Here is a 25,345-nt window from a genome sequence, read left to right as displayed (position 1 = left end):
TCCCGCAGCAGCCCTGCATTTCCCTGCTGCAGCCTTGGTCTCCAGCACAGCCATGGAGGCTCTTTGGGCTCTGGAGTGTTGCTGCAGCCCCCAAGGGCAGCTGAGCTCTGCCTTTGGCGCAGTCAGGCCTGGCCAGCGCAGGCCATGCTCAGCAATTGCTTGTGTGTGCCTGGCCTTGCTGTCAGCCCCGTGAGCGGCTGCGTGGCCCCTTTGTGGCCCTGTGCTGGCCCAGCCATGGTGGCCCAGCCCCTGTGCAGGCCCAGCCCAGGCCAGGAGCATTGCGGCTGGGAACGGCCCCTGTGCCGTGGTGCCCACAGCAGCCTTGGGGCTCTGTGCCCCATGGCCTCCCTGCTGGGCAGCCTCTGCCAGCTCCTACAGAGCCCGTGGCACCTGTGGGGCTGCACAGACAGCCCTGCCCCGGGCTCTGCCGGCCTCTGGGCCAGCAGAGAGGCAGCCAGGGCTGGCCATGGTCGGGAACAGGCCCTGAGCCCCGCAGGAGGATGGAGCTGGGCCACAGCCAAACTCAGCCCAGGCCAAAGCTGGGCTCAGCAGCCAGGGCTGCCAACGCATGGGCACAGAGGCTGGTGCTGACAAATGTCCTGGGCCCCCTCCCTGCTCTGTCCATGCCACCAAGGGCACAGAGCAGCCTCCTCTCTGGGCCACTTGCCTGTTTGCAATGCCTTGCACAGGCGCTGGCCCTGCCCCACAAGGCCTGGCCTGAGCCCTGCCCCTGCACGCTCAGCCAGGCTGAGATGGACACTGATGGTTTCTGGGCCAGGCTCTCGGAGCCCAGCCCAGCTCCCTGCAAGCTCTGCCAGCTGCCCTGAGCTCTGGGCAGCACCAAGGGCCTCTCTGAGCCCAGCCCAGCCCAGCCGGCTCTGGCCCCACAGCTCTGCTCAGGCCAGGCTGCTCTGGGCACTGGCCCCACGGCCTCAGCCCCTGCCAAGGCCACAGCAGCAGCTGCAGCTGCCACAGGACTCAGCCCCAGCCATGGGGGAAGGTGCTGGGCCAAGGCCAAAGGAGGCTCCCTGGCTGCCCTGCTCCCCTCGGCCTGAGGTGCTGAGAGCTCTGCAGCCCCTGCTGCCATCCCATCTGCCCAGGGCAGCACAAGAGCCCCGGCCTTGGGGCCCTCAAGAGCTGCTCCTGCTCCAGGCCCAGGGCCCATGCCAAAGCTGGGGCAGCCACAAAGCTGTGCCCATTTCTGTTCATTGCTGCTCTCATGGGGATGGATCCTCAGCCACTTGCAGGCTGCTGATGAATTTTGCTACTCCAGAGGCCTCTTCTTTCTTGAGCTCTTCAGTTCAGGAATTCAGTGAGAAGAGCTCATAAACATTTGTTCAGAATACCTGAACAAAAAAAGGCCCCATGGGGAATATTTCAAGTTTTCAGTTCTTAATGTGGTTAATTAGACAGATGACAGAAGTGTACTCAAAGTGAATATACAATAGTATAAAACAATGCCGAGAGTACAGTTTTGTTCAGTTAAGTTTTATTTTCCTGTTTATAGCTTGATCTTAGCAATTTCCAATTGATATTGATTCCCAGGAGCTTTTAATGCGGTTTGAACAGATATAGAAATCAAGACGCTTGATGGCTGACAATCAATCAGAATTTTTCCCCACTCCCTCCCCACCATTTCTCTCATCCACCCCCTGGCACTCCTATGGATCAGGAATGGTGTGGCCAGCAGGAGCAGGGCAGGGATTCTTCCCCTGTGCTCAGCACTGCTTGGGCAGCACCTCGAGTGCTGTGTCCAGTTCTGGGCCCCCCAATTTAGGAAGGACATGGAGGGGCTGGAGCGTGTCCAGAGAAGGGCAACAAGGCTGGGAGAGGGGTCTGGAGCACAAGTGCTGTGAGGAGTGGCTGAGGGAGCTGGGGTTGTTTATCCTGGAGAAGAGGAGGCTCAGGGGAGACAAGGCACTGCCAGGTCACAGGTTGGACTTGATGATCCCCAAGGACTTTTCCAACCCTGCTGATTCTGGGATTCTCTGGAACCACCCTTGGAGCAGTTGCAGGATGAGCCCTGGGCCTCCTCTGCAGAAGCTCCAACAGCCCAGGTCCCTCAGCTTCTCCTGGCAACCCCAAAGCCCATCCTGTCAGTCCTGCAGAGCCTCTGCAGCTCCTCCTCATTGCCCAGAACAGGGAGCCCCAGAGGAAGACACAGCAGCCCAGATGTGCCCCGCTGGCCTGGGGTGCCTCTGGCAAGGGAGCAGCGCCAGGCACTGCAGGAGCCTGCAGACAATTCCTGCAGCACTTGTAGGATGATCCTGCTGCCCAAGGGACGTTCCCAAGGGGCCAAGTCAGGAACTGCAATGGGGAGTGGGGCCAGAGAGGAAAGGGCAAACAGGGATGGGCTCTTTGCATGGGAGGGAAAAGGGGTGGGCAAGAAGAAGAAATTCGAACCAGGAGGAATGGAGAAAGCAAAGGTGAAGCCAAGGAAGTGCTAAGGGCAATTTGGGGGTGTCTGCCAGGCAGCCCTGGCTCTGAGCAACAGCGTCTGCAGTGGCACAGGAAACTCCCAGCTGATGGGAACAAACTTTCTGGCTGAGTGCAGAGGCCAGGACAAAGCTGAGTGGTTTCCCTGGTGTCCCCCAACCCTGGCTGGCCCCAGGGGCTGGTGGCATTTGCGCTCCCTCAGGTTCATGTCCCCACAGCCACAGCATGGGGGTGCTGGCCCTGCTGTGTGCAATGCAAACAGGGGCTGCTGAGGCAGTGCTGCCGTGTCTGTGCCTGCAAGGATGGGGCACCTGTGTGAGCTGGGGGAGAGGCCAGGGCTGCAGAGGGGGGATGTTGTTGGCAGCTGCATGAGGACGCTCTGGGACGCTGCCCTGGGCTGTGCAGCGCACTGGGCATGGATCAGCCCCTGCTCTGCTGCTCCTTCCCGTCTGGCCCAGGGCCCTTGCAGAGCCCCAGCCATGCTGTTTGCCCCCAGCCTGCCCACGGCCAGCCTGGGGCTGCTGACGGGGGTTTCTGTGCTGAGCATTGGCCTGGCCGTGTTCTTGAGAGAGCCTGGGCAAGGAGCCTGGAGCCCCCAGGGCCTGGCCTGAGGCGTCAGCGCTGCCCCAGCAGTGCCCATGGCCTGTCCCTGCTGCAGCCCCGGCACTGCCACCCCCAGGGCTGTGCCCGGCCCCGAGAGCACTCAGGCCCTGCAGCAACACCAGGGCCACCAGGGCAGCGGGGCAGGGCCACGGCAGCAGCACTGGCAACACCAAGTGCTGCTGCTGCTGCTGCTGCTGGGCACAGCTGCTGGGCCAGCACTGATCTGCCCCAGCTCTGCACACAGACATTGCTGCTGCAGCTCCAGAGAAGGCAACACAAGGGCATCTCTGCAGAAAACTCTGCTGGGACATCCTTTACTTCATTTAAATGCATCTAGAGCGCAGCTCCTCATTGACACAGTCTGTGGCCACAGGGAAGGTGGAGAGAAATCAAATAAGAAATGACAGAAACAATGACAATTTTGTAGATAGTATGGAAAACTAAAACAAGAGAAAAAAGACCCTACATCCAAACCAGCAAGAAATATGAAAGATTACTTTTATTACAAGTGATTTGTAGAAATTGGCCAGCAGTTTAATGTTTGTGAAAGCATCCAGTCATCAGTCTCCACACTGCAGCCTTGAGCTCCTGGTTCCTCAGGCTGTAGATGAGGGGGTTCAGGGCTGGAGGCACCACTGAGAACAGAACTGACAGGACCAGATCCAGGGATGGGGAGGACATGGAGGGAGGCTTCAGGTACAAAGAAGTACCAGTGCTGAAGAACAGGGAGAGCACAGTCAGGTGAGGGAGGCAGGTGGAAAAGGCTTTGTGCCGTCCCTGCTCAGAGGGGATCCTCAGCACAGCCCTGAAGATCTGCACATAGGAGAAAACTATGAACACAAAACAGCCAAAACAGAAGCAAGTGCTAACTGCAATGAGGCCAACTTCCCTGAGATACGATTTGGAGCAGGAGAGCTTGAGGATCTGTGGGATTTCACAGAAGAACTGGCCCAGGGCATTGCCATGGCACAGGGGCAGGGAAAATGTATTGGCCGTGTGCAGCAGTGAATAGAGAAAGGCACTGGCCCAGGCAGCTGCTGCCATGTGGGCACAAGCTCTGCTGCCCAGGAGGGTCCCGTAGTGCAGGGGTTTGCAGATGGACACGTAGCGGTCGTAGCACATGATGGTCAGGAGGGAAAGCTCTGCTGAGATGAAGAACATAAAGAAAAATACTTGGGCAGCACATCCAGTGTAGGAGATGTTCCTGGTGTCCCAGAGGGAATTGTGCATGGCTTTGGGGACAGTGGTGCAGATGGAGCCCAGGTCAGCGAGGGCCAGGTTGAGCAGGAAGAAGAACATGGGCGTGTGCAGGTGGTGGCCGCAGGCTACGGCGCTGATGATGAGGCCGTTGCCCAGGAGGGCAGCCAGGGAGATGCCCAGCAAGAGGCAGAAGTGCAGGAGCTGCAGCTGCCGCGTGTCTGCCAATGCCAGCAGCAGGAAGTGCCTGATGCAGCTGCTGTTGGACATTTGCAATGCCTTGGCCTGGGGATCTGTAAGAAAAGTAATCATGGAATAGTTGGGTTTGGAGAGGACTTGAAATATCCCAGCACAGCCTGGGGGCACTTTCCCCCCACTGCCTGCCCAGGGCTCTGCTGCCTGGAGCTGTCCCTGCCAGCAGCTGCTTCCCTGTGCCCAGGGCTGGGCCCTGCCAGTGCTGCCAGAGCCCAGCCCAGCCCTGGGGGCTCAGCTCTGCCCTGCAGGGCCCTCCCAGCTCAGGCACTGCCCAGGGGCAGCTCTGGCTCTGCAGGCTCTGATGGCAATGTCAGAGCAACCCTGAGGAGGCTGGAAAAGCAACACTGATGCTGCCTCTAAGGGATCCTGTGGTGATTGCTGTTGCTGCCTGGTTTATACAGATGTCAGAGAAAATATTTTTATTTTTTTTCTCCCTGAACTGAGAGATGAAAATATACATGAAGATTCTCAACCCAGCAACCCACAGCAGTAGAATAAAAAGCAGGATTTTCCCTTTTGTGCAGCTCCTGCCTTGCTGTTTCCCCTGTATAACCTACTTGGAAATGTTCTGCAGTTCAATGCCATGCTGGGAGCAGTCCTGAACAATGCAGCATCCTCCCCACACAAGGAGAACACTCCCAAGCCTCACCAGCTGTCTCCTCCCAGACAGATCTTGTCCCCCAGTGCTGGGAGCAGCTGCCAGGGCTGGCTGAGAGCTGTCCCTGGCAGGCAGCAGAGTCCCTGCCCCAGCACAGCGCCCTGGGCTGCAGGACCCTGCTCTGCAGGACAGCCCTGGGCACCCCTGGCTGCTCTGCACAAGAGACAAGCAGAGAATGTACTCACAGGCTCTGCAGGCATTGGCATGTTCCAGCTTGAGGAGATGGCTCCAGGAGCTGCAGCTGCACTGTCCTGCAGCCAGAGGTTCCTGTGCCAAGGGCTGGCAGTGATTGTGCCCCAGGCACTTCTCAGCCCCTTCCCAGCCCTGACTGATTGAAGCTCTCTGTGCCTCTGGGCTGTGCCCGGGCTGGCTGCAGGCAGTGCCCCAGCCCTGCTGGGCTGGCACAAGAGCTGCTCATCCAGAGAAATGTGCTTTTGAAGCTCTTCTTGGTGAGCAGGAGCTGCCTCTGTGCCAGGAGCCCAGCCCAGCTCAGCAGCACAGACACAGCACAAGGACTTTAATCAGCCTCTGGGCCTTTGTGCTCAGGCCCTGGACATCACTCCCTGAGAGGGAGATGAAGAAACCTCTCCAGAACTCCAAGGCAGAATCCAACTCCAAAGTTTCTTGGACTTTTAATGGGTCCCAGAGAGGGACACGACTGAGCAAGTGTCCCCAGGCCCCAGGCAGAGCAGAGAACTGCAGGCAGTGATGACAGGTGGGGACAAAGAGAAGCCAAGTCTTGGTGCCCTGGGGCACAGCAGGGTCTGTGCCAGCAAGGGCTGGGAGGAGACACCTTGTCCTGAGGCCCTGGGGCCTCCTGGCACAGCCCCAGCCAGGCTGGGCACTGTCAGCCCCTTGTGCTGCCCTCAGCATCCCCCCCTAGCCCACATCCCAGTGGCCTCAAGGATCTGCTGCAAGGAGTCCCTGGGGAGCCTTGCTCAGCAATGGCCCTGGGGGCTCCTTCATGCTCCCTGCAGGGACTGCAGGTTTTTCAAAGCACTTTGGCTTTGGCTTTTGCCTTGGAGGCTCTGAGAGGTTTGTGCAATCCTGGCCTCCAATTATCTGCTGTAATTAGTCCCTGGAGAGGCTTTGTCAGTAACAACATTCAGTGGGGCTCATTAATGCTTCAGGGTACTTCAGTTATTTGAAGGTACTTGGTGTTTCCCTTTTGATACAGACTCTGTGAGAGGTTTGTGCAATCATGGCCCCAATTATCTGCTTTAACGAGTCCCTGGTGAGCTTTGTACTGACACTCAGTGGGGCTCATTAATGCCTTGAGATACTCAAGGTTTTTAAGGTACTTTATGGGTTTAAGAATACTTTTAGGTTCTTTTGAAGATTTTCCTTCCCACACTGAGTCTCTGAGAGGTTTTTGTGCCATCCTGGCCTCCAATTCTCTCCTCCAAGGAGTCCATGAGGAGCCTGTGTTGGGTATCTTCCCCCTCTCTGTTTTACAACAAAGATGGAATTGAAAGAATTTTGTAAGACCTCCTAAAAACATTCAAACAAACGTGGGACCATTAACAACACAATAACAACCACTAAGAGAATTAATAGTCCTGTTTTAGCTAGACATCATCCAACCCTTTAATCCCTCGGATTGGAAGAGTTTCTTGAACCGGTCTTTGTTTTTCACTTGAAGCTTCTTGAACCCTTCCTTCAGTACCTGAATGCTCTTGTGGATTGACTCGCTGTGGCTGGAGAGGTTCATGCAGCACATGCCCTCAGAGTCTACACAGCCATGCCCATGTGCCCAGAGTAAAAACTCTATCGCTGTTCTGCAAGGTGGCGTGTCTGATGGTCTCTGTGTCTGAGAGCAGCCACTCAATGTGAGGGAGGCAGCATTGGTTTGCTTACTCAACAGGCACCCAGGATGGTCTGATTGTCCTAAAGCTTTAGCTGCAGTCACCCAAGGTAGTCCAAATTGGGGGTGCTACCATCCGACACCTGGATTAAAGCTTTCAAAGCCATCTCTTTGATATCATCCAATACTTCTCTGGGGATACCTGCTGCTTGATCATCTGGTAGGCTGTGTTGTCCTTCTCCAGCTCGATGGTTGATTGTCAATTCTGCCCTTGCCTCATTATTAGCATAGTCTGCTATTAATTGATTTAGTAAACACTTCCATCCCCCTTCCCACAGGGTGTATTCTGTAGGTGACAACAACATGGTCATAATATATTTTAAATCATAGGGGGTTAAGACATATGCTGTAAACATGGCCCTCATTCGGCCATTAGAACAAGGTAAGTCCTTCCTATGGTCTTTAGCTGCCCTACACAGATCCTTGATTTCCCCATAAACCAATGGTTGATACCTGGGATTCTTCCTCCTTCTTCCATACCATACCAGGGCATTGAGGAGTTTCGAGGTTGTTTGCCAGTCTCCTTCCTTAACTGGAGGCATGGCCCAGGGTGGAGAGGATGATTGACAGTGGGGGCGTGACCCACAGTTGTGGGGATGGAGTCTGGAGGTTCGTTCAGGGCGGAAGTGAAGGCTGTGGTAGCAGGAAGTGGAGGAGCCAAGATGGAGGGAGGATGGTTGGGCTCCCGAGCCACATTCAGGCTCCTTCCACCTTGAGTCTCCAGGGCATGATGCTCCAAGGCTGCGTGGCCATTGCCATTTGGGCCATTGTGGAAGGTCTGAGAAAGGCAGGTTTGAGGGGTGGTCCTGAGTAAGGAGTGAGCTTTGGATTGAGTTTTCGACACGCTGCTTGCTGGTGAAGGGTCTCAAGGTTGGTGTGGAAGATGGGGAGCATGCAGAGTGCAATGGGGTCACTTTTGGTCGAAAGGTTGTACAGTTTAACTCCCACTGAGTCCCAAAATTCAGTGGTATGGATTTCGTCAGCAGGGGCATCTGAAAAATTTTTAATGATCTACCTCACAATTGATTTTAATTTGTTCTTTGAAAATATTTGGTCATGATCAGTGAGAATTAAAGCATCCATGAATGCTCCTTTCTACTTTGGACATCTGGCTGCCCATTTTTCTCTGTGTCCACCTGAGGGGGAACAGCCACCGAACACCCAAAATCAATTATGGGACATGGGTTCATACTGTAAAAACACAGTGGCAAAAAGGGCAATAAATGTCTTGCATTTCCCCAAACCCACCTGCAATCCTATGCAGGTGAAACCATCGTTGTCCCTGCTGATCCTGGGCAAGGTCCCTCGAAGCAACGATGAATCCACTGGGCCCAGCACAATCCAAAATCCCCGGGAGCCCTGGCCTATCCATCAGCTAACCCCAGCTGACGTGACTGACACAGGGAGCCCTGAGTGTCATGGTCCCTGTTCGGGCGCCAAAGGTCACAATGAGGGTGGTTGTGACAAACCTCTCTGGTTCCCTGACTTCAGGGCAAGGGTGGCAAAAATGAAAAGGAGAAGGATCAATGGAGTTGCTTAAAAGGAACTTTAATAACAGGGTGAAAAACAATAAACATGTAGAAGTCAAGAACAGTATGAGGGGCAGGATGCAATGACCCAAGACAAAGGGGAGCAACAACATGTACACCTGGGGGTGGAACACTCTAGAACAATAACCCAATAGGGGAAAAAAGTAACCAATAGGGGAGGAGAACTTGGACAACTTTGCATAACAACTCTGAAGGCTTTTTGGAGAACTTTCAAGCTCACCTTAATTTAAACAAATGATTCCCAGGGCTTGAAACTCACGCCCAGTTCTTCCAGGGTAACATCTGTCTGACTCTGAGTTACAGCTGGGCTAACTCCCACACCGCTGCTTTGCTCTGGCCCCTTGGGACCATGCAGCCCAATAGAGCCACAATGATGTCCTTGGTTCCACGAGGCCCCACAGTGTCACAATGGTCCCTTGGATCCATGGTGCTCTGCAGTGTCACAATGGCCCCTGCATTTCCCAAGGCTCCCAAATGTCACATTGGTCTCCATAGGAAGGAAACCACGGAGCCCTCGTGTTTCAGGAGCTGATGAACAGCAGCCACCAGAGGCCAAGGCAAGCCTGACCTGTCTGTCCTGGCAGGCTTGCCTGGAGCAACCCTTGGATATTTGAAATTATGAATGTGGAGTCCTAATTTAAAAGATTTGTGCGTAGAGAAGAGTGATGGGTTTTTTTTCATAAAAAGAAAAGCACAGAGTCCTTTCCAGTGTTTGGAAAATAGGTGAGTGCTGCCCCTCAGGAGTCAAAGACCAGCCAGACTTGTCTGTCCTGGCAACTTTTGTCTGGCATCAATCCTTGGATACACAGAAATTTGGAGGTGGAATCCTAATTTTGACCATGGATGCCTGGAAAAAATGGACAGTTCTTTTCCATACAAAGGAAAGCCCAGAGCCCCACTGTTTCAGGGGCAGATGGGAGTGGCCTTCCACATTCCAAGGTCAGCCAGACCTGTCAGGTGAGCCCTGGGAGGCCAAGGCAGCCACACCTGTTTCATGTTCCCTTGGTTCCACAGGGCCCTGCAGTGTCACAATGGTTCTCTGGCTTCCATGAGGCCCTCAGGTGTCATAATGGCCCCTTGATTACACAAGTCCTTAAGGATCCTAATGGTCTCCATGGTTCCACAAGGCCCCACAGTGTCCTGATGGTCTATTGGTTCCATGAAGCCTGGCTGTGTCCAATGGCCCCTTGGTTCCATTGGGGCCCAGTAGTGCAACAATGATTCCCTTGGTTCCACAAGTTCCCATAGTGTCACAATGGTCCCTTCCTTCCATGGGGCCCACAGTGTCACAAGGGTCTCCATGATTCCATGGGGCCTTGCAATGCCACAATGCTCTCCATGGATCCACGGTGCCCTGCAGGATCACAGTGGCCCTTTGGCTCCACGAGGCCCTGAAATGCAGCAATGGCCTCTGGGTTCCACAAAGCCCTGCTGCTTCACACTGGCCCCTTGGGACCATGCGGCCCAGCAGAGCCACAGTGATGTCCTTGGTTCCACGAGGCCCCACAGTGTCACAGTGGCCCCTTGGATCCATGGTACCCTGCAGGGTCACAATGTCCTCTGCATTTCAGAAGACCCCAAAGCTTCCCAATGGTCTCCACGGTTCCTCAAGACTCCACAGTGTCACGGTGGCCCCTTGGATCCATGGTACTCACAGTGTCACAATGATCCCTTTGGTTCCACAAGTTCCACCAGTGTCACCATAGCCCTTTGGCTCCACAATGCCCCGCAGTGTCACAATGGTCTCCATAGTAAGGAAACAAGTGAGCCCCAGTGGTGCAAGATCAGATGAGAGGCAGTCACCAGAGGCCAAGGCTGGCCAGACTTGACTGTATTGGTAGATTGTTTTGGAGAGTAACCCTTGAATATACGGAATTTTAGAGGTGGAATCCTAATTTCAGCCATGTGAGCTTAGACAAGAAAGACAGTTCTTTCCCATAGGAATAAAAGCACAGAGCCCCAGTGCTTCATGGTCAGATGGGAGTGGCCCTTGGCATGTCTAATTCAGTGGGACCTGTCAGACAGCCCTCAGGAGGCCAAACCAGGCAGACCTGTTCCATGTTCCATTGACTTCATGGGTCCTAACACTGTCACAATGGTCTCCTTGATTCCATGAGCTCTGGCAATGTCACAATGGCTTCTTGGTTTCATGAGACCCAACAGAGTCACAGGGTTCCCATGGCTCCATGTGGCCCCGCTGTGTCACAATGGCTCCTTGTTTCTATGGGCCCCAATGTTTGATCATTGACCCTTGCTTCCATAGGGCCCCTGAGTTGCACAACGGTCTCCTTGATTCCATGAGGTTCCGTGGTGTCCTTGGACCTGCATTGTCACAACAGAGCCACAGCTCCATGAGGTTCCGTAGTGTCACCGTGGTCGCTGTCAGAGGCTGGATGAGATCCATGTCCCGAGACACCTTGGGATGCTCGGAATGCCCGTGTGGGGCCAGGGCCGGGTCAGGCCTTGGCTTGTGGTGGGACAGAGCCCCGCCCCCAGCCCTGGCCTGGCAGAGCTGCCAATCACACAGCAGGGGCGGTGCTAACCCAGCTCTGATTGGCCCAGCTGTCAATCAATCAATCACACACCAGCAGCTGGTGCTACCCTGGCTCTGATTGGACGAGCAACTGGCAGTCCCACCCCAGGGGCGGGGCCATGAAGTCCCAGGGGGTTAAAAGCCGGAGCACGAGGCCAGCCCAGGGTCTGGATCCTGTTTTCTCCTAGGGTTCCTCTGTTGGTGATGCTGGAACCCCAGCAGTTGGTGCCCATGTGTGTGTCTTTCTATGGATCTTCTGTCTTTCTGTTGGTCTCTGTTTCTTCTCCTTCTAATCCTACTTACCTGGAACATTTCTGGGTAACTTAAAATCTTAAAGGTTAAAGTTTTTTAGGTTAAATGTGTGGGAATCCAGGGCACAGGGAATATTTCTCTGTCTGCTCTCAGGCATCCTGTCCCCCAGAGAAACACTGCCTTTAACCTTCACCCATGGAGAGGACTTCCAGGACTTTGAGACAGATTAGAATTTACCAAAGTGTGAAATAGATCAGAGGGTAGTATTGTATTTCACTAGGGTGAGAAATTTAGGTTTTGGGATTTTTAGTATGGTGTAGATAGGAAGCAAGATGGAGGAATTTGGGTGTAGTCCCTGTCTTCTTCATCTACTCCTTTTCCTGCAGTGTTTGTGGCAAAGGGTCACTGGTCAAGGAAAGCACAGTGCAGAGGTTATGTGGACAGTCAAGGGATGAGTTACTAGTAGATAAGTAGAAATAATGTCCATTTTAAGAGTTAATTGGATGAGACAACTTTTACAGACCTTGAAACTGTACATTTTGGGGCCATTTTGAGGAGTTTTTCCAATGTGCTGAGCTTGGTGTGGACAGAAATGCAAAACTTTAGATAAGATAACCATTAACAAGAAGCTGAAGACCAATAAAGTTCCATGTGTGTCCTTTTACCTGGCACAGAACTGCTACAGAGGGTTTCCCCCATCCAGGGAGCCCCCAGAAAGGCCCAACATAAAACAAACCTCAATGACTGGTGCGCTGACAATGTTTGTAATAAGTTGGCTTTCTTCCATAAAGTTGTTCACTGAAGGGTGTTGTCTTAATTGGCCAATCATGTGAAATGTGTTGATTAAATGACCAATGAGGTCCAACCATAGCAAACCAAGATATAAAAGAAGAGGATTGAAAAAACAGGTGACTTTTAGCCCTTAGCCTTCTGATCTGAGTCTGTGTCATCTCTGATTCAGTGGTGACATTTGGGGATCTGTGGGGGCTATTGGGGATCCTGTCTGCACCTCGTGACCCAACAGGAGCTTCTCTAATAAACTTTACCTGAAGCTCCCACTGTGCCCATGACAGGAACCCCTGTGAGTGTCTGGGACATCCCGGCTCTTTGGCAGCCTGGGCACTCCTGGGATGTCACCGTGGAGCCCCCGTGAGTGCCTGTGACAGATGGGTGCCTTTGCAGCCCAAGGTGCCCTGGGATGTCACCATGGAATGGCTGTGACTGCCTCTGACCACAGGGCTCTTTACCATCCCCAGAGAGCCCTGGGAGGTCTCCATGGAGCCCCTGTCTCTGCCTGTGACATTCCAGCTCTGGAACAGCCTGGAGACTCTTGGGAAGTCCCCATGGAACCCCTCTGAGGGACTGTGACAAATCTGATCCTTAGCAGGCAACCATCACCAGCCCGTTTCTATAGTCAGTTTCCATGGCAACCCTCACCAGGCCCCTGTTGCTATGGTCAATATCTAGGGCAACCATCACCAGCCCCCTGTTGCTATGGTCAGTTTCCATGGGAACCATCACCAGGCCCCTGTTGCTATGCTCAGTCCCTTGGCAGCTCCATGGAGACCCCATGCCAGGGGAGGTTGCCATGGACACCAGCTCAGGCCTGCAGCCAGAGCCCGTTGCCATGGCAACCATTGGCAGCCCCATTTCCAGGCTGATGGGATCCCAGAAGCACAGAATTGGCTGAGCTGGGAGGGACCCATCAGGATCCTCCAGTCCAACTGCTGGTCCTGCACAGGACACCCCAACAATGCCAGCCTGGGCCTGGCAGCGCTGGCCAAACGCTGCTGCAGCTCAGAGAGCCCTGGAGCTGGGACCCTGCCCTGGGGAGCCTGGCCAGGGCCCCAGCAGCCTCTGGCCAAAAACCTTTTCCTGACATCCAAGCTGAGCCTGCCCCGACTCAGCTGCAGCCGCTCCCTCCACTCCTGTCCCTGGGCACCAGAGGGAAGAGGTTCCCACAGCCCCAGCCAGGGACCCGCTCCCAAGGCTGCTGCCATGGCCACCAGGGCTGCCACCAGCTGGGATGCTCGGTTTCCACGGGCCGGGCTTCAGGAATGGGATTCCCCAATTTCCTGCTGCCGCTAAAACCGCGCTGCCCTCGCTGCCCTCCCGCCTCCCATGGAAAGCACAAAAGGCAAAGATCCCGGACTGGGATAAGAACAATTTATTGGGTACAGCAACCAGATAAGGAAAAAACAGGAACAGAAACAATATTGATAACAGAAGGGATAAATCAAACTATTTACAGGGAAAATTCCAACACAACTGCCTGTCTCTTCCCAGCAACATATTTCCCCCACCTGGAAAGGACACCCTTCTCCTCATGGAGGGAGAGAGAGAGAGAGATTGGTTTCCTGCCCCTGGCAATGACCTGAGGTGGGAGTGAATGTAATGACACAGCCATGGCCAGACCATTATGTTCTTCAGTTCTACACCATGTCATTGACAGGGGAAGGAAGACGGACAGGTGTCTTCCCAGCATGGATCATGGGGAACATGGATCACCCGGGCTCTACCCAACATGTTTTTCTCATGGGGGATGAAGCTGGAGCAGTGCACGAAGCTCCTCCTGCAGCTGGGGCATTTGCAGGGCTTCCCTTACCGGTGCCTCCATGGGTGTTGTTTCAAGGCAGAGCTCCAGGTGAAGCTCATCCCACACTGGGTGCACTCGTAGGGTCTCTCCCCAGTGTGGATGTGCCAGTGCCTGATGAGGTGGGATTTGTGCTTTAAGCCCTCCCCACAGTCAGGGTAGCAAAATGGCTTCTCCCCAGTGTGAATCTGCTGGTGGCGGAGGAGACTGGAGCTGGTCTGAAACCTCTTCCCACAGGTGGAGCACTCATAGGGCCTCTCCCCAGTGTGGATGTGTTGGTGCCTGATGAGCTCTGAGCTGCAGCTGAAGCCCTTCCCACACTCCCCACACTCGTAGGGCCATTCCCCAGTGTGGATCATCTGGTGGCTGATCAGGGTGCTGCTCTGCCTGAAGCTCTTCCCACACTCCAAGCACTTGTGGGCCTTCTCCCCATCATGAAGCTGCCCATGGACCACCAGCTCTGAGCTCTGGCTGAAGCTCTGTCCACCTTCCTGGCTCAGGGTGGGTCTTTCCTCCTCAGAGCACACTGGGCTGGGTTTGGAGCCCCTCCTCCTGTGGGATCTCTGGGGATTTTCCTCCCTGTTAGATTCCTGTGCCCTTGAGTCACTCAAAATGGCCTCTTCCATGAGGTTCTGCTGTGCGGATTTGTCCTCCCTGGTCTCCATCCTCAGCTTCTTCCCTGGGGGAGGAAGGACAAGGAGAGGATGGGATTTGCCTCCATGCCAGAGGGAAGGGGAAGGAGATCCCCCAGTGCATCCCCAGCAGGACGGGGTTGGCAGCAGGGTTGTCCTGCAGCCAGGGGCTGTGCTGGGCTGGGAGATGGAGCAGGAGAGAGGGGGAAAGGGGCACTGACTTCCTCCTCACCTGCCCGGGTACCCCAGGGCTCCTTCTTCCTCTTCCTCAGATCCTCCTCCTCCATCCAGTCAAGGTTTGGGAATGGAAAATTCTCTTTTGGGAACCAAACAAGGGGTGAGTACATTGTCTTTTGTACAGGATTGAAGGCAAACATGGGGGTTAGTCTAAGTCACAATTTGAATTTAATAAGAAAATTACAATCAAGGCAATGATACAGAAACACTGCCTTAAACTGACAGAGTCTGGATATAACCTGACACCCTGTTGCTGCTCAGGGTGGTGGCAGCAGTCCCATTAAATGGTGGCTGCAGTCCTGTGGGAGTGATGAACGTGATTCTGTCCAAGCAGTGATCCTGTAGAAGGGTCTGGTCTTCCTCTGAAGGTCCAGTGGTGGTTCTGGAGCTCTTGTCCTCTGGGAATCCAGTAGGCAAGCTGCTCCGGTGTTGCAAGGCTCAGCTTATATGCAGGTAGGAATGCTTGGATCCTCCCCCTGGGCGGAGCATCCCACAATGGGAGGATGGAATTTGATCAGTCCTGCAGTGACACTCAATGGCCCATTCCCAGAAGATATCTCCCCTGGAGGGCGTGATCAGGGCTGAGTCATGGAAGAGATCAAGAACACTGCCCCACCTGTTTATAGCAGTTGATGAAGATGGGCATTGAAAACATGCATTTGGTTCCAACCTACATTGCAGCCTGAAACAGTGGGGGAATCCCTGCTCAGGGGGTGAACACCACCCCCCTTACCCAAACTGGCTCAGGTGTAAAACCCCCAGCCTGGGAAGGCCACACACACACAGGGGACAATGTCACACTTGCCCTGCTCCAGGGCAAATGGCATCTCTCTAATATTTTCTTAACCAGATTGCAAAATTATTTTGGCACAGTGAGTTCAGGGCACTGTTCTTTGACCCCAGTTGCCTTTGACAACAGCATGGTTCCTTCCTCTGAGGAGGTTGTGGGTCTCTCTGGAGGAACTCTTGGAAACTTGGATGCAGCTTCGTCTGAGCGACCTATGGGAGAACTGATGAGGAAAATGGCTGTTGTGGGACTGGAGTGTAAAGAAAATACTTTGTTGTCCCTACTTGAAAAGTTTGGTAAAATCACTGGAGGAAATGGAGAAAATAATACCAGCAAGACTGACAAGGTTCATTCACCACATGGTTAGGAACACAAGGCTGCTAAAAGTCCCACAAGAATGCCAGCTCAAGTAGCTAAATTCCCAAATAATTACTGAATTCCCAGGCTTGGGTTTTTTCCAAATGTGAGAATCATTATTCTCTTCATCCCTGTCACCTTTGTGACAGCTACACAGAGCTTTCCCTTCCTTTTAATAATATCTGTATTGGGCCAAATTTGCACTTTTCTTTAATTGTAACCTGCCAGCAGCTGAGCTGGAGCTGTGCAGGAACCAAGGAAACTTGGAATTGCCCCAGAATTGCTTCTATTGTCAGCCGGTGCTGCGGCGGCCGTGGGGCAGAGGGGTGGGAAAGGGGGCTCCGGGGTGGCAGTGGAGGAAATGCCGGGCCCGGGGGCTGAGCACAGGGCTGAGCACGCAGAGATGGTTTTGTTCTTGCTGAGCTCGCACTGAGCCAAGGCCTGTCCTGCCCCTCATTCGGCCACGCTGGGGAGGGGCTGAGGGTGTGAGGGAGGTTGGGAGGGGACACAGCCAGGACAGGAGACCCCAGCTGACCCCAGGGATAGCCCAGACCATAGGACATCATGATCAGTGTATGAAGTGTGGGGAACAAGGAGGAAGGGGGCACATTTGCAGTGAGGGTTTTGTCTCCCCAGGTAACACTTAGGCAGGATTGGGCCCTGTTTCGCCAGTGGGCAGGGCCCGCACCAAAGACACAGACACCAACTTAACTTAAGGAACAGTGTAATTTAGATAATGCAAATTTGCAAAAAATTACCAAAGTATTAGATAGGCATAGCAAATAATCATTAGTAAATAATTCCGAAAGAGAAGATGTTGAAATGAGTATCACACAACTGTCCATTTCTGGCTGCAGGCTCTGGAGATTCTATCTCTGCCTTCAATCAGGGTTGCATTCCCTAAAGAATCCTGGTACCAAATCCTGCTTTCCAAGGCTGGAACAGTGTCTCAGGTTTAGCTGGGTGTGTATTCAATTACCCTCTGTTAAAGATGGGGCAATTATCATCTGTTAATTGAGCAGTTTACTTTATCTCTTCCACATGAATCCTCCCTCCAGGGAGATATCTTCTGTTAATGGGCCATTGAGTGTCACTGATAAAAATTCCATCATCCCATTGTGAGAAGATCTGCCCAGAGGGAGGAGCCAAGCATTCCTACCGGGATATAATCTGAGAATGTGAACAACAGAGTCAGCCTTCTCCCACAAGATTCCCAGAAGAGCAGCTTTCAGCTCCACTGGATCCCAGAAGAAGACCAGGCCGATCGACGCCACAACTGGACCTTCAGAGGAAAACTCCACCTTTCTACAGGATCACTGCTCCAACAGAACCACACCTGTCCCTGCAGGAGCACTGCAGCCACCATTTAACAGGAGTGCTACCAACACTCTGACCCACAGGGTGTCAGGTCGTATTCTTACTCCGTAAGTAGTTTTTAGTACTACTGCATTTTTATTTTTAATTTTCCTTCTGAAGAACTGTTATTCCTATTCCCATAGACTTTGCTTGACAGCCCCTTGTTTTGAAAATTATAATTCCAAGTGAAGGGATTAACATTTTCCATTTCAAGGGAGTCTCCTGCCTTCCTTAGCAGACACCTGTCTTTTCAAACTGACACAATGCCCTGGGACAGCCAGGCAGGTGAGGAGAAAGTCAGTGCCCCTTTCCCCCTCTCTCCTGCTCCATCTCCCAGCCCAGCACAGCCCCTGGCTGCAGGACAACCCTGCTGCCAACCCCATCCTGCTGGAGATGCACTGGGGGGATCTCCTTCCCCTTCCCTCTGGCACGGAGGCAAATCCCATCCTCTCCTTGTCCTTCCTCCCCCAGGGAAGAAGCTGAGGATGGAGACCAGGGAGGACAAATCCCCAAAGCAGAACCTCATGGAAGAGGCCATTTTGAGTGGCTCCACAGTGCAGAATTCCAATGTAGAGGAAAAGCCCCAGAGATCCCACAGGAGGAGGGGCTCCAGACCCAGCCCAGGGGGCTCTGAGGAGGAAAGACCCACCCTGAGCCAGGAAGGTGGACAGAGCTTCAGCCAGAGCTCGGAGCTGGTGGCCCATGAGCAGCTTCATGATGGGAAAAAGCCCCACAAGTGCTTGGAGTGTGGGAAGAGCTTCAGGCAGAGCAGCACCCTGATCAGCCACCAGATGATCCACACCGGCGAATGGCCCTATGAGTGTGGGGAGTGTGGGAAGGGCTTCAGCTGCAGCTCTGCCCTCATCACCCACCAACGCATCCACACTGGGGAGAGGCCCTATGAGTGTCCCCAGTGTCAGAAGAGGTTTCACACCAGCTCCAGTCTCCTCTGCCACCAGCGAATTCACACCGATGAGAGGCAGAGCTGCCCTGACTGTGGGAAGGGCTTCAAGCAGAAAGCCCACCTCATCAGGCACCAGCGCATCCACACTGGGGAGAGGCCCTACGAGTGTCCCCAGTGTGGGAAGAGCTTCACCAGCAGCTCTCACTTGACAAAACACCAATGGAGGCACCAGTAAGGAAAGCCCTGCAAATGCCCCAGCTGCAGGAAGAGCTTCATGCACCACTCCAGCTTCATCCCCCTTTAGAGGACCCACGTTGGGAAGAGTCCTGGGGATCCGTTTTGCCCGTGATCCATGCTGGGAAGACACCTGTCCCTTTTCCTGCCCTGTGACATGATGTGGGATTGAAGAACATGATGGTCTGGCCATGGCCCTTTCATTACATTCACTCCCACCTCAGGCCATTGCCAGGGCCAGGAAAGGGACTCTCTCTCTCCCTGAGGAGAAGGGTGTCTGTCGTAGCGGCGGGAGAGATGCGACACACCATATGCGATGAATAGCAAATACCGAAGTTTATTGAAACTCCACACATATTTATATTAGTGTTAATGAAGCTTATACATATTGCAAAAGCTGAGCTCATTATTGGTTAAAGCACACTTAGATCAAACACACCTACTTCTATCTCTTAACAATTATTTTGCTTCTATGTGTACATTCTTCTAATTTCTCTACCTTGGGATAACTACATTTTCTGGCAAGCAATTTTCTCCCCCGTCTTCCCGTTTTAGAGAAGGTCACTGTGACCTTCATCAGTAATTGGGCACCGGTTGCTCAGTTCCCAGCTTGTTTCTCTTACCCTTATCCATCGGTATCACATCGGAATGTCCTTTCTCAGCTAACCAATTCTCCAAAAAGCTCTCTACATCTCCCCTGTTTTTCTGTTGAACAAGCATAGTTTGATTAAATGCAGTAGTTATCATCTTTCGCACCATATTCTGCAAGCATATACAAAAACAAGGCAAAACTAATACTAACAACAAAACTACAATAGCTACTACAATGCTAACCTTAATAATTGAACGTAACCATGATCCTAAGTTTAAAGATTTGAGCCATCCATCAATACCAAGGCCTGATTCCACCTGTAAGTTCCCAGTTAACCTCCGTAACTCAGAGAGCTGTGAGTGTACAGATTGTGCATGATCAGAGAGATTCATGCAACACATGCCCTCAAATTCATCACAGCCATGGCCTTGTGCAAGTAAGAGAAAATCAACTGCAGCTCTATTTTGAAGTGTCGCATGGCGAATAGAATCTACATCAAGCAAAAGACTGGAAATTGCTAAAGAAGTTGCATTTGTTTGTTTAGCAAGCCAACATCCTAACTTATTTAAAATAGCATGAGCACCTGCTGCTGATACCCCTGGAGTTAAGAAAGATGCTGCAACTATGGCCGCTGGGGACCAAAACTTTACATCATCCCGGCAGTCAGCTGCAAATGCATGAGCCATTCGTCTGCCTCTACGATGGCGATGACTCATGTTCAGTATCATGGACATGTTGGGTGTAAGTAGAGACAGCCATCCAAGTGTACATGGTCCCCCGCGCAGCATTGATGGGATACCAGCCCAAGCACGGTCTCCACATATCAGGAAATATCCTGCTGGCAATTGAATCGGGTCATTTGATGAGACTGACACTCTCTTTGTTGTATAACTGCACCAGGCCGATGCATTACGGTAGACAGCCATGCTGGAAGTTACAACATTAGAGTGGTTCTTGACTGACAGCAGGCTTCTATGGTTAAAGTGAATGCATGCATCTGCCATCACTGACCCTAACAACTCTAACTCTTGGGGCTCCTGTGGTGCTAGAGGAAAGCGGGAAATCCATTGATCCCAATTGTCCACACTCACCCTAGCATTGCTGACCTTACAAGTTGGCACATGTAAAGGGCACGGCCAGGGATCTGCTGGCAATCCAACCAAGCAAGTTGTGAAAGGATTGCCAGGAGAAGACAACGACAGGCAAATAGTCTCCTGTTTAGTTAGGTTTGCCAGGGTGACCCATATGTTAGTTTTGGGCTGAGGTGGGGCCCATGCCTGATGGTCTACACTGTCCCCAAAAGAAGCAAAAATTAATAAAGCGACAACATAAAGTTTCCATCCCATCTTGATTTCCTCAGGCACCCTTTTGGGCCACTCGGCCATCAAGCCTGTCACAAACTCTTAAGAATGTCTCTTTCTCCTTAGCTTCAGCCCCTTTAAGCTTTTCAGACAATCCTCCCACGCTTGATTGGGATCCTGACCCACCAAAATAGGACCTATCACGTTTGCTTGTGCCAGAGGAATATTTCTATCACACTTAGTCTGCAAGATACAGGACCGAGATATCCCCAGAATACGTCTGACTAAATGTTGTATTTCCCACCTAAACCATGCGAGGATCTTCTGTTCTGGGGACTCATACAATTGTAACCCCTGGAAACCGGGCAGCCCTGTGAACGATGTAAGATCCCTCTGCCAAGAGTTAAACCGCCAATAGAACTTACAGTGTTCACACCACAACTCAGGTAAACGAGTTTGGTGTACCCACTTAGTCTCCTGACAACCTCCACAAAAAAGCAGTACCCATGCAGTACAGTGTCTATCTTGACACTTAATACAAGCTAAATTTCTAGGCCCCTTAAATTCCAACTCAGAAAGCGTCGAATACAAGCTTAATATGTTATCAAGAGACTTGCACCGATCAATTGCTCGATCGATGGCAGCACCACAGTGTCCTTTCAGTTTGAGAAGTATCGGTCGAAGGATGATCAGCAGCTTCGTCCCCACCCGCTGACGATCCCCTTCTCTCAGCCGGTCGAGATGTTCCATCAAACACAGCTGCTCGGGTCCACTTAGCAGGTACCCACAAAGGTCCTGTAGGAGTAGAAACACAAAGATATCCACGGCCCCAATATAACACCTTAGCAGGACTTTGCCATTGTCCTGACTTGGGATCCCTGTATCTCACCCACACATCTTTCTTTACACCATCTGCTTCACGTACATAGTGACGAATCACAGCAGGAACCTTGTTTTCCCCAAAAACACACAGGTGGTTCAAAACAAACAAGCACTTTAACAATCTCTCTTGTGGCTCTCTGGTATCCTTATATTTACTCAGATATCTTTTTAAGGTACCATTTGCTCTCTCAACAATCGCTTGTCCTGTAGGAGAATTGGGGATGCCGGTTATGTGCTCTATTCCCCACATTTGCAGAAATTGCTTTATTCTTTTGCTACAATAAGCAGGCCCATTATCTGTCTTGATGCGCTGTGGTACTCCCATTACTGCAAAACAACTGCTGAGATGTCTCTCTACCTGCCCTGCTTTCTCACCAGTCTGCGCTGTGGCCCATATAAAATGACTGTAAGTGTCTATGGTAACATGTACATACTTCAACCTCCCAAACTCTGCCACATGTGTGACATCCATTTGCCAGGTCTCATTTGTGCTCAGCCCTCTTGTGTTAACTCCCAGACCTAAACCACAGCCTCCATTATGATGACTGCATATAGGACAGGCTTTGACTATTGCCCGTGCCTCCTCCATAGATATTTGAAATTCTCTATGAAGGCCTTTTGCATTCTGGTGGAACATGGAGTGTGCCTCTCTGGCTATGGTCTGTTTGGGAATCGGAGTTGCTTGTGTGACTGAGACTAACTTATCTGCTCGCATGTTACCTTCTCCCAGACCAATATCCCATTTGTGACTTCTGATATGGATAACACAAAAGGAATGCTTTCTTAGCCTAATTGCTCTCTGCAGTTGCATAAACAGCTCGTGTAACCTCCTGTTTTGAACCTCTTTTATGGAGGCATCCTCTATTCTCTCACACACTCCTGCAACATACAAAGAATCTGTTACAATGTTAAGAGGTCCAGAGAAATGCATCATGGCCCATACAACAGCCAATAGCTCCATCGTTTGCAAAGTGTCCACCTCAGTAGCTCGGAGTATGTGATGATGCCATTGTCCCTTTTCTCGCCAGGTCACTGCAGCAGTTTTAGATTTTCTTCCTGCATCAGTGTAGGCAGTTGTAGCATCCGATAAGGGCTTCAGTGATCTTTTTGGGCATTGAATCCAACCCCATTGTCCTACCCAATTCAATGGTGCGTTGGGAATATCATCAGTGGCAGTCACGCTACCGGCTCCCAGCAGGGCGTCTTGTAACTCCATACTGTTTGCCAGATACCATGTCAATGTATCCTTTTTCATTGGTATCCGTATCTGATCAGGTTCCTTTCCCATAATCTGTATTGTCCGTTCACGACCCTTTTTAAGCAGATCAGCTAGACTTTCAATTTTCTGAAGAAGGGTTTTCTGTTGTTGAAGTGGAGGAGATATCCATTCCAAGGCCCATGTCTCCCCCGTTTTTCCGTTATGCTAAGTAAGTGCACCCAGTAAAAATTTTGGCCCGCACCAAACCATCAGCTGTATAGGAAGGTCGAGATCACGTCTCCGAACACTGCCTTGTGTAACACAGTCCAATATCTGCTGCAGTGTCTCAGCCTGTTCAGGGGCTATACGAACAGGCTGTGCCGGATCAGTCCCCTTCAGTAAAGGTCGAAGCTCATCCAAGAGGTCATTAGGGATACCAACAATGGGGCGTAGCCACTGTAGATCCCCCAGTAATTTCTGAACATCATGCAATGTATGTAATTTGATGTTTAATTGCAATTTTTGAGGGGTAACAATTTGATCAGTAAGTGTCCACCCCAAATATTTCCACGGTGCAGACAACTGAATTTTTTCAGGAGCTACAGTCAGTCCATGGAGCTTCAGAGCATCATGTATTGCCTGAATTTGTTGACGCGCAAAAGGTTCTGGTTGGGCAAATAGAATGTCATCCATATAATGATAAATAATTGTGTCAGGCCAGGCATGCCGTAAGGGTTGTAAAGCTGCAGCGACATAAAGTTGACACAAGGTGGCGCTGTTCCGCATTCCCTGGGGAAGAGAAACCCATTTGAATCTCTTGTCCGGCTCTCCCCTGTTTAAAGACGGCAAAGTGAATGCAAACCTCCGAGTATCTCGAGGATGCAGAGCAATAGTAAAAAAGCAGTCCTTCAGATCAATAATCAAAAGTGGCCAGTCCCTTGGTAGCATAGCCGGGTTAGGTAAACCAGGTTGTAGGGCTCCCATTGGCTCCATCTGTTCATTCACAGCTCGCAAATCATGTATTAAGCGATACTTTCCCGACTTCTTCTTAATCACAAAGATGGGCGTGTTCCATGGACTTGTTGACAGCTGTAAATGTCCTTGTTTATATTGTTCGTATACCAGCATGTGAACCTGCTCGAGACTTTCCCTTTTTAAAGGCCACTGCTTAACCCATACCGGAGTGTTCGTGGTCCAGGTCAATGGGATTGGGAAAGTCCATGCAATGGCCCTTAGCCTAAAGGGTGCTCATTTGTCAAAACCACACCCATCTGAGCCAGAATGTCCCGACCGATTAGACACTGCACAGTAGGAGGCAAAGGTACAACTGACAAAACACCTCGTACAGTTTTATCCTCAACCGTCACAGATAGCATGGGTGTCTTCCTTGCAAGTGTCAGGCCTCCAACTCCGGTTACTGGCATAGTAGTTGACTGCAATGGCCAATTGTGGGGCCAAAAATCCGGACTCACAATGCTGGAGTCTGCGCCAGTGTCTAACAGTCCTTCCAAGGTTCGCCTTTCGCCCTGATAGTCCAAAATAACAGTGCTCTTTGGCCGTTCATTTAAGTTCATTGTCAAAAGGGCAAGGCCCCCCGTGGATCCGAATCCATGCTCTCCTCTGGACTGTGCCTGGCGAGGGGGTACAGTCTTAGCCAACTGCTGCAGAGGAATCAATTGAGCTATCCTTTGTCCCTTTTCGATCCGCATCGGTGGAAAAAGAGTATGCACCATAATAGAAATCTCTCCTGTGTAATCAGCATCTATTACTCCAGCTAAAACAAATAATCCCATCATCGTAGCCGAGGAACGCCCCAAAAGCAGAGCCCCCATAGGTAAGCCGTCAATAATGAGTGGCCCTTTTACCCCAGTTGGAACCTTTTCCGGGCGAGTAGTCATCAAAGTCACGGCTGCTGCTGCTTCGAGGTCTAGTCCAAGGCTCCCGGCAGTTGCGGGCTGGGGGCAGGTTGAGCCGAAGTGGTGACAGCTGCTATTTGTGTCTGGGCGCGGTGGCTGGCGGGCGCGCTGGCTCTGCCGTTTCCCGAGCGGCGTCTGCAGATTCCGGTATTGTGGGTGTCCAGGCGGCAACGGCTACACCAAACACTGACGGCGGGACAGTCCCGTCGCGCATGTCCCGTTCCACCACATCGGTAGCACCTGCATCGGCTAGTGGATGGAGCTCGTGGAGCATTTATTGCAGCTGCTTGGAGCGGGGCGAGGGCTGCCAGTACTTGGTTTTGAGAGGACTCTGCCTGCTTCTGCAACCCGGCCCCTAGCTCTTTAATAGCATCTACTAACATTGCCTGTGATCCCAGCGGGACATTAGCTAATCGCTCTAAAGCTTCCTCTATAGACCAATTAGCCCCCAGGGTATTTATCACATTCTTGGTAAGCTGATTGCCGTTTTGAAGTGCGCATTGTTTGAGCATGGACCCTTTCATGAATTCAGGGACTCCTGCTCGTTCAATAGCGCTGGCTACCCTGTCTATAAAAGCTCCGAAAGACTCCTCCGTACCTTGCTTCATTCCCATGTAAGAAGGAATTCCTCCCGGGTCCTTAATTCTGTCGATAGCTAAACGTGCTAACCGCATAGCCTCCCTGCACTTTTCGGGCCCAATCAATGCTTGTGCCTCCGTTCTAAGAAACGGCCCGAACCCCAGTAACTCCTCCAGGGTCACCCCATATAACGGGTCTCCTGGTTGCCGTACCACTGCGACACATTGCTGACAAATCGCCTGCCAATGGGCATTAAATAAAAGCTGTTGGTGTTGAGTAAAAATGAGCCGCGTTACCGTCCTGCAATCTGCCGGCAGCAAAACCTGAGTGCCCCAGATGTAATCCAGCATTTGTTTTGTGGGTTCACTAGTTACTCCAAATTGACTAACTGTGGATCGTAACTGCGATAACAGTTTCCAGTCCAGGGCA

At 52.0% G+C, this 25,345-nt stretch overlaps 2 protein-coding genes across 2 annotated transcripts in view; one reads left to right on the top strand and one right to left on the bottom strand.

The window, feature by feature from the left end:
* LOC143692642 (uncharacterized) overlaps positions 1-18,449 on the top strand; it is a 76,997-nt gene extending 58,548 nt beyond the window's left edge. Inside the window, exon 6 of the mRNA XM_077172891.1 lies at positions 17,974-18,449. Coding sequence (XP_077029006.1) covers positions 17,974-18,449 — 476 coding nt within the window. The remainder of the gene's footprint in view (positions 1-17,973) is intronic.
* LOC143692570 (olfactory receptor 14C36-like) lies at positions 3,574-4,506 on the bottom strand. The gene has a single exon (XM_077172818.1). The coding sequence runs from the start codon at positions 4,504-4,506 to the stop codon at positions 3,574-3,576; it is 933 nt and encodes a 310-aa protein (XP_077028933.1).
* Positions 18,450-25,345: the final 6,896 nt, after the last annotated feature.

Source organism: Agelaius phoeniceus (assembly GCF_051311805.1).
Source record: "Agelaius phoeniceus isolate bAgePho1 chromosome W unlocalized genomic scaffold, bAgePho1.hap1 SUPER_W_unloc_2, whole genome shotgun sequence".
Classification (NCBI taxonomy): Eukaryota; Metazoa; Chordata; class Aves; order Passeriformes; family Icteridae; genus Agelaius; species Agelaius phoeniceus.
This window is presented reverse-complemented; position numbering and strand designations above follow the sequence as displayed.

Bases quoted from the DNA above. Each gene is read 5' to 3' on its own strand.
- LOC143692570 (XM_077172818.1), bottom strand. From the start codon at position 4,506: ATGTCCAACAGCAGCTGCATCAGGCACTTCCTGCTGCTGGCATTGGCA.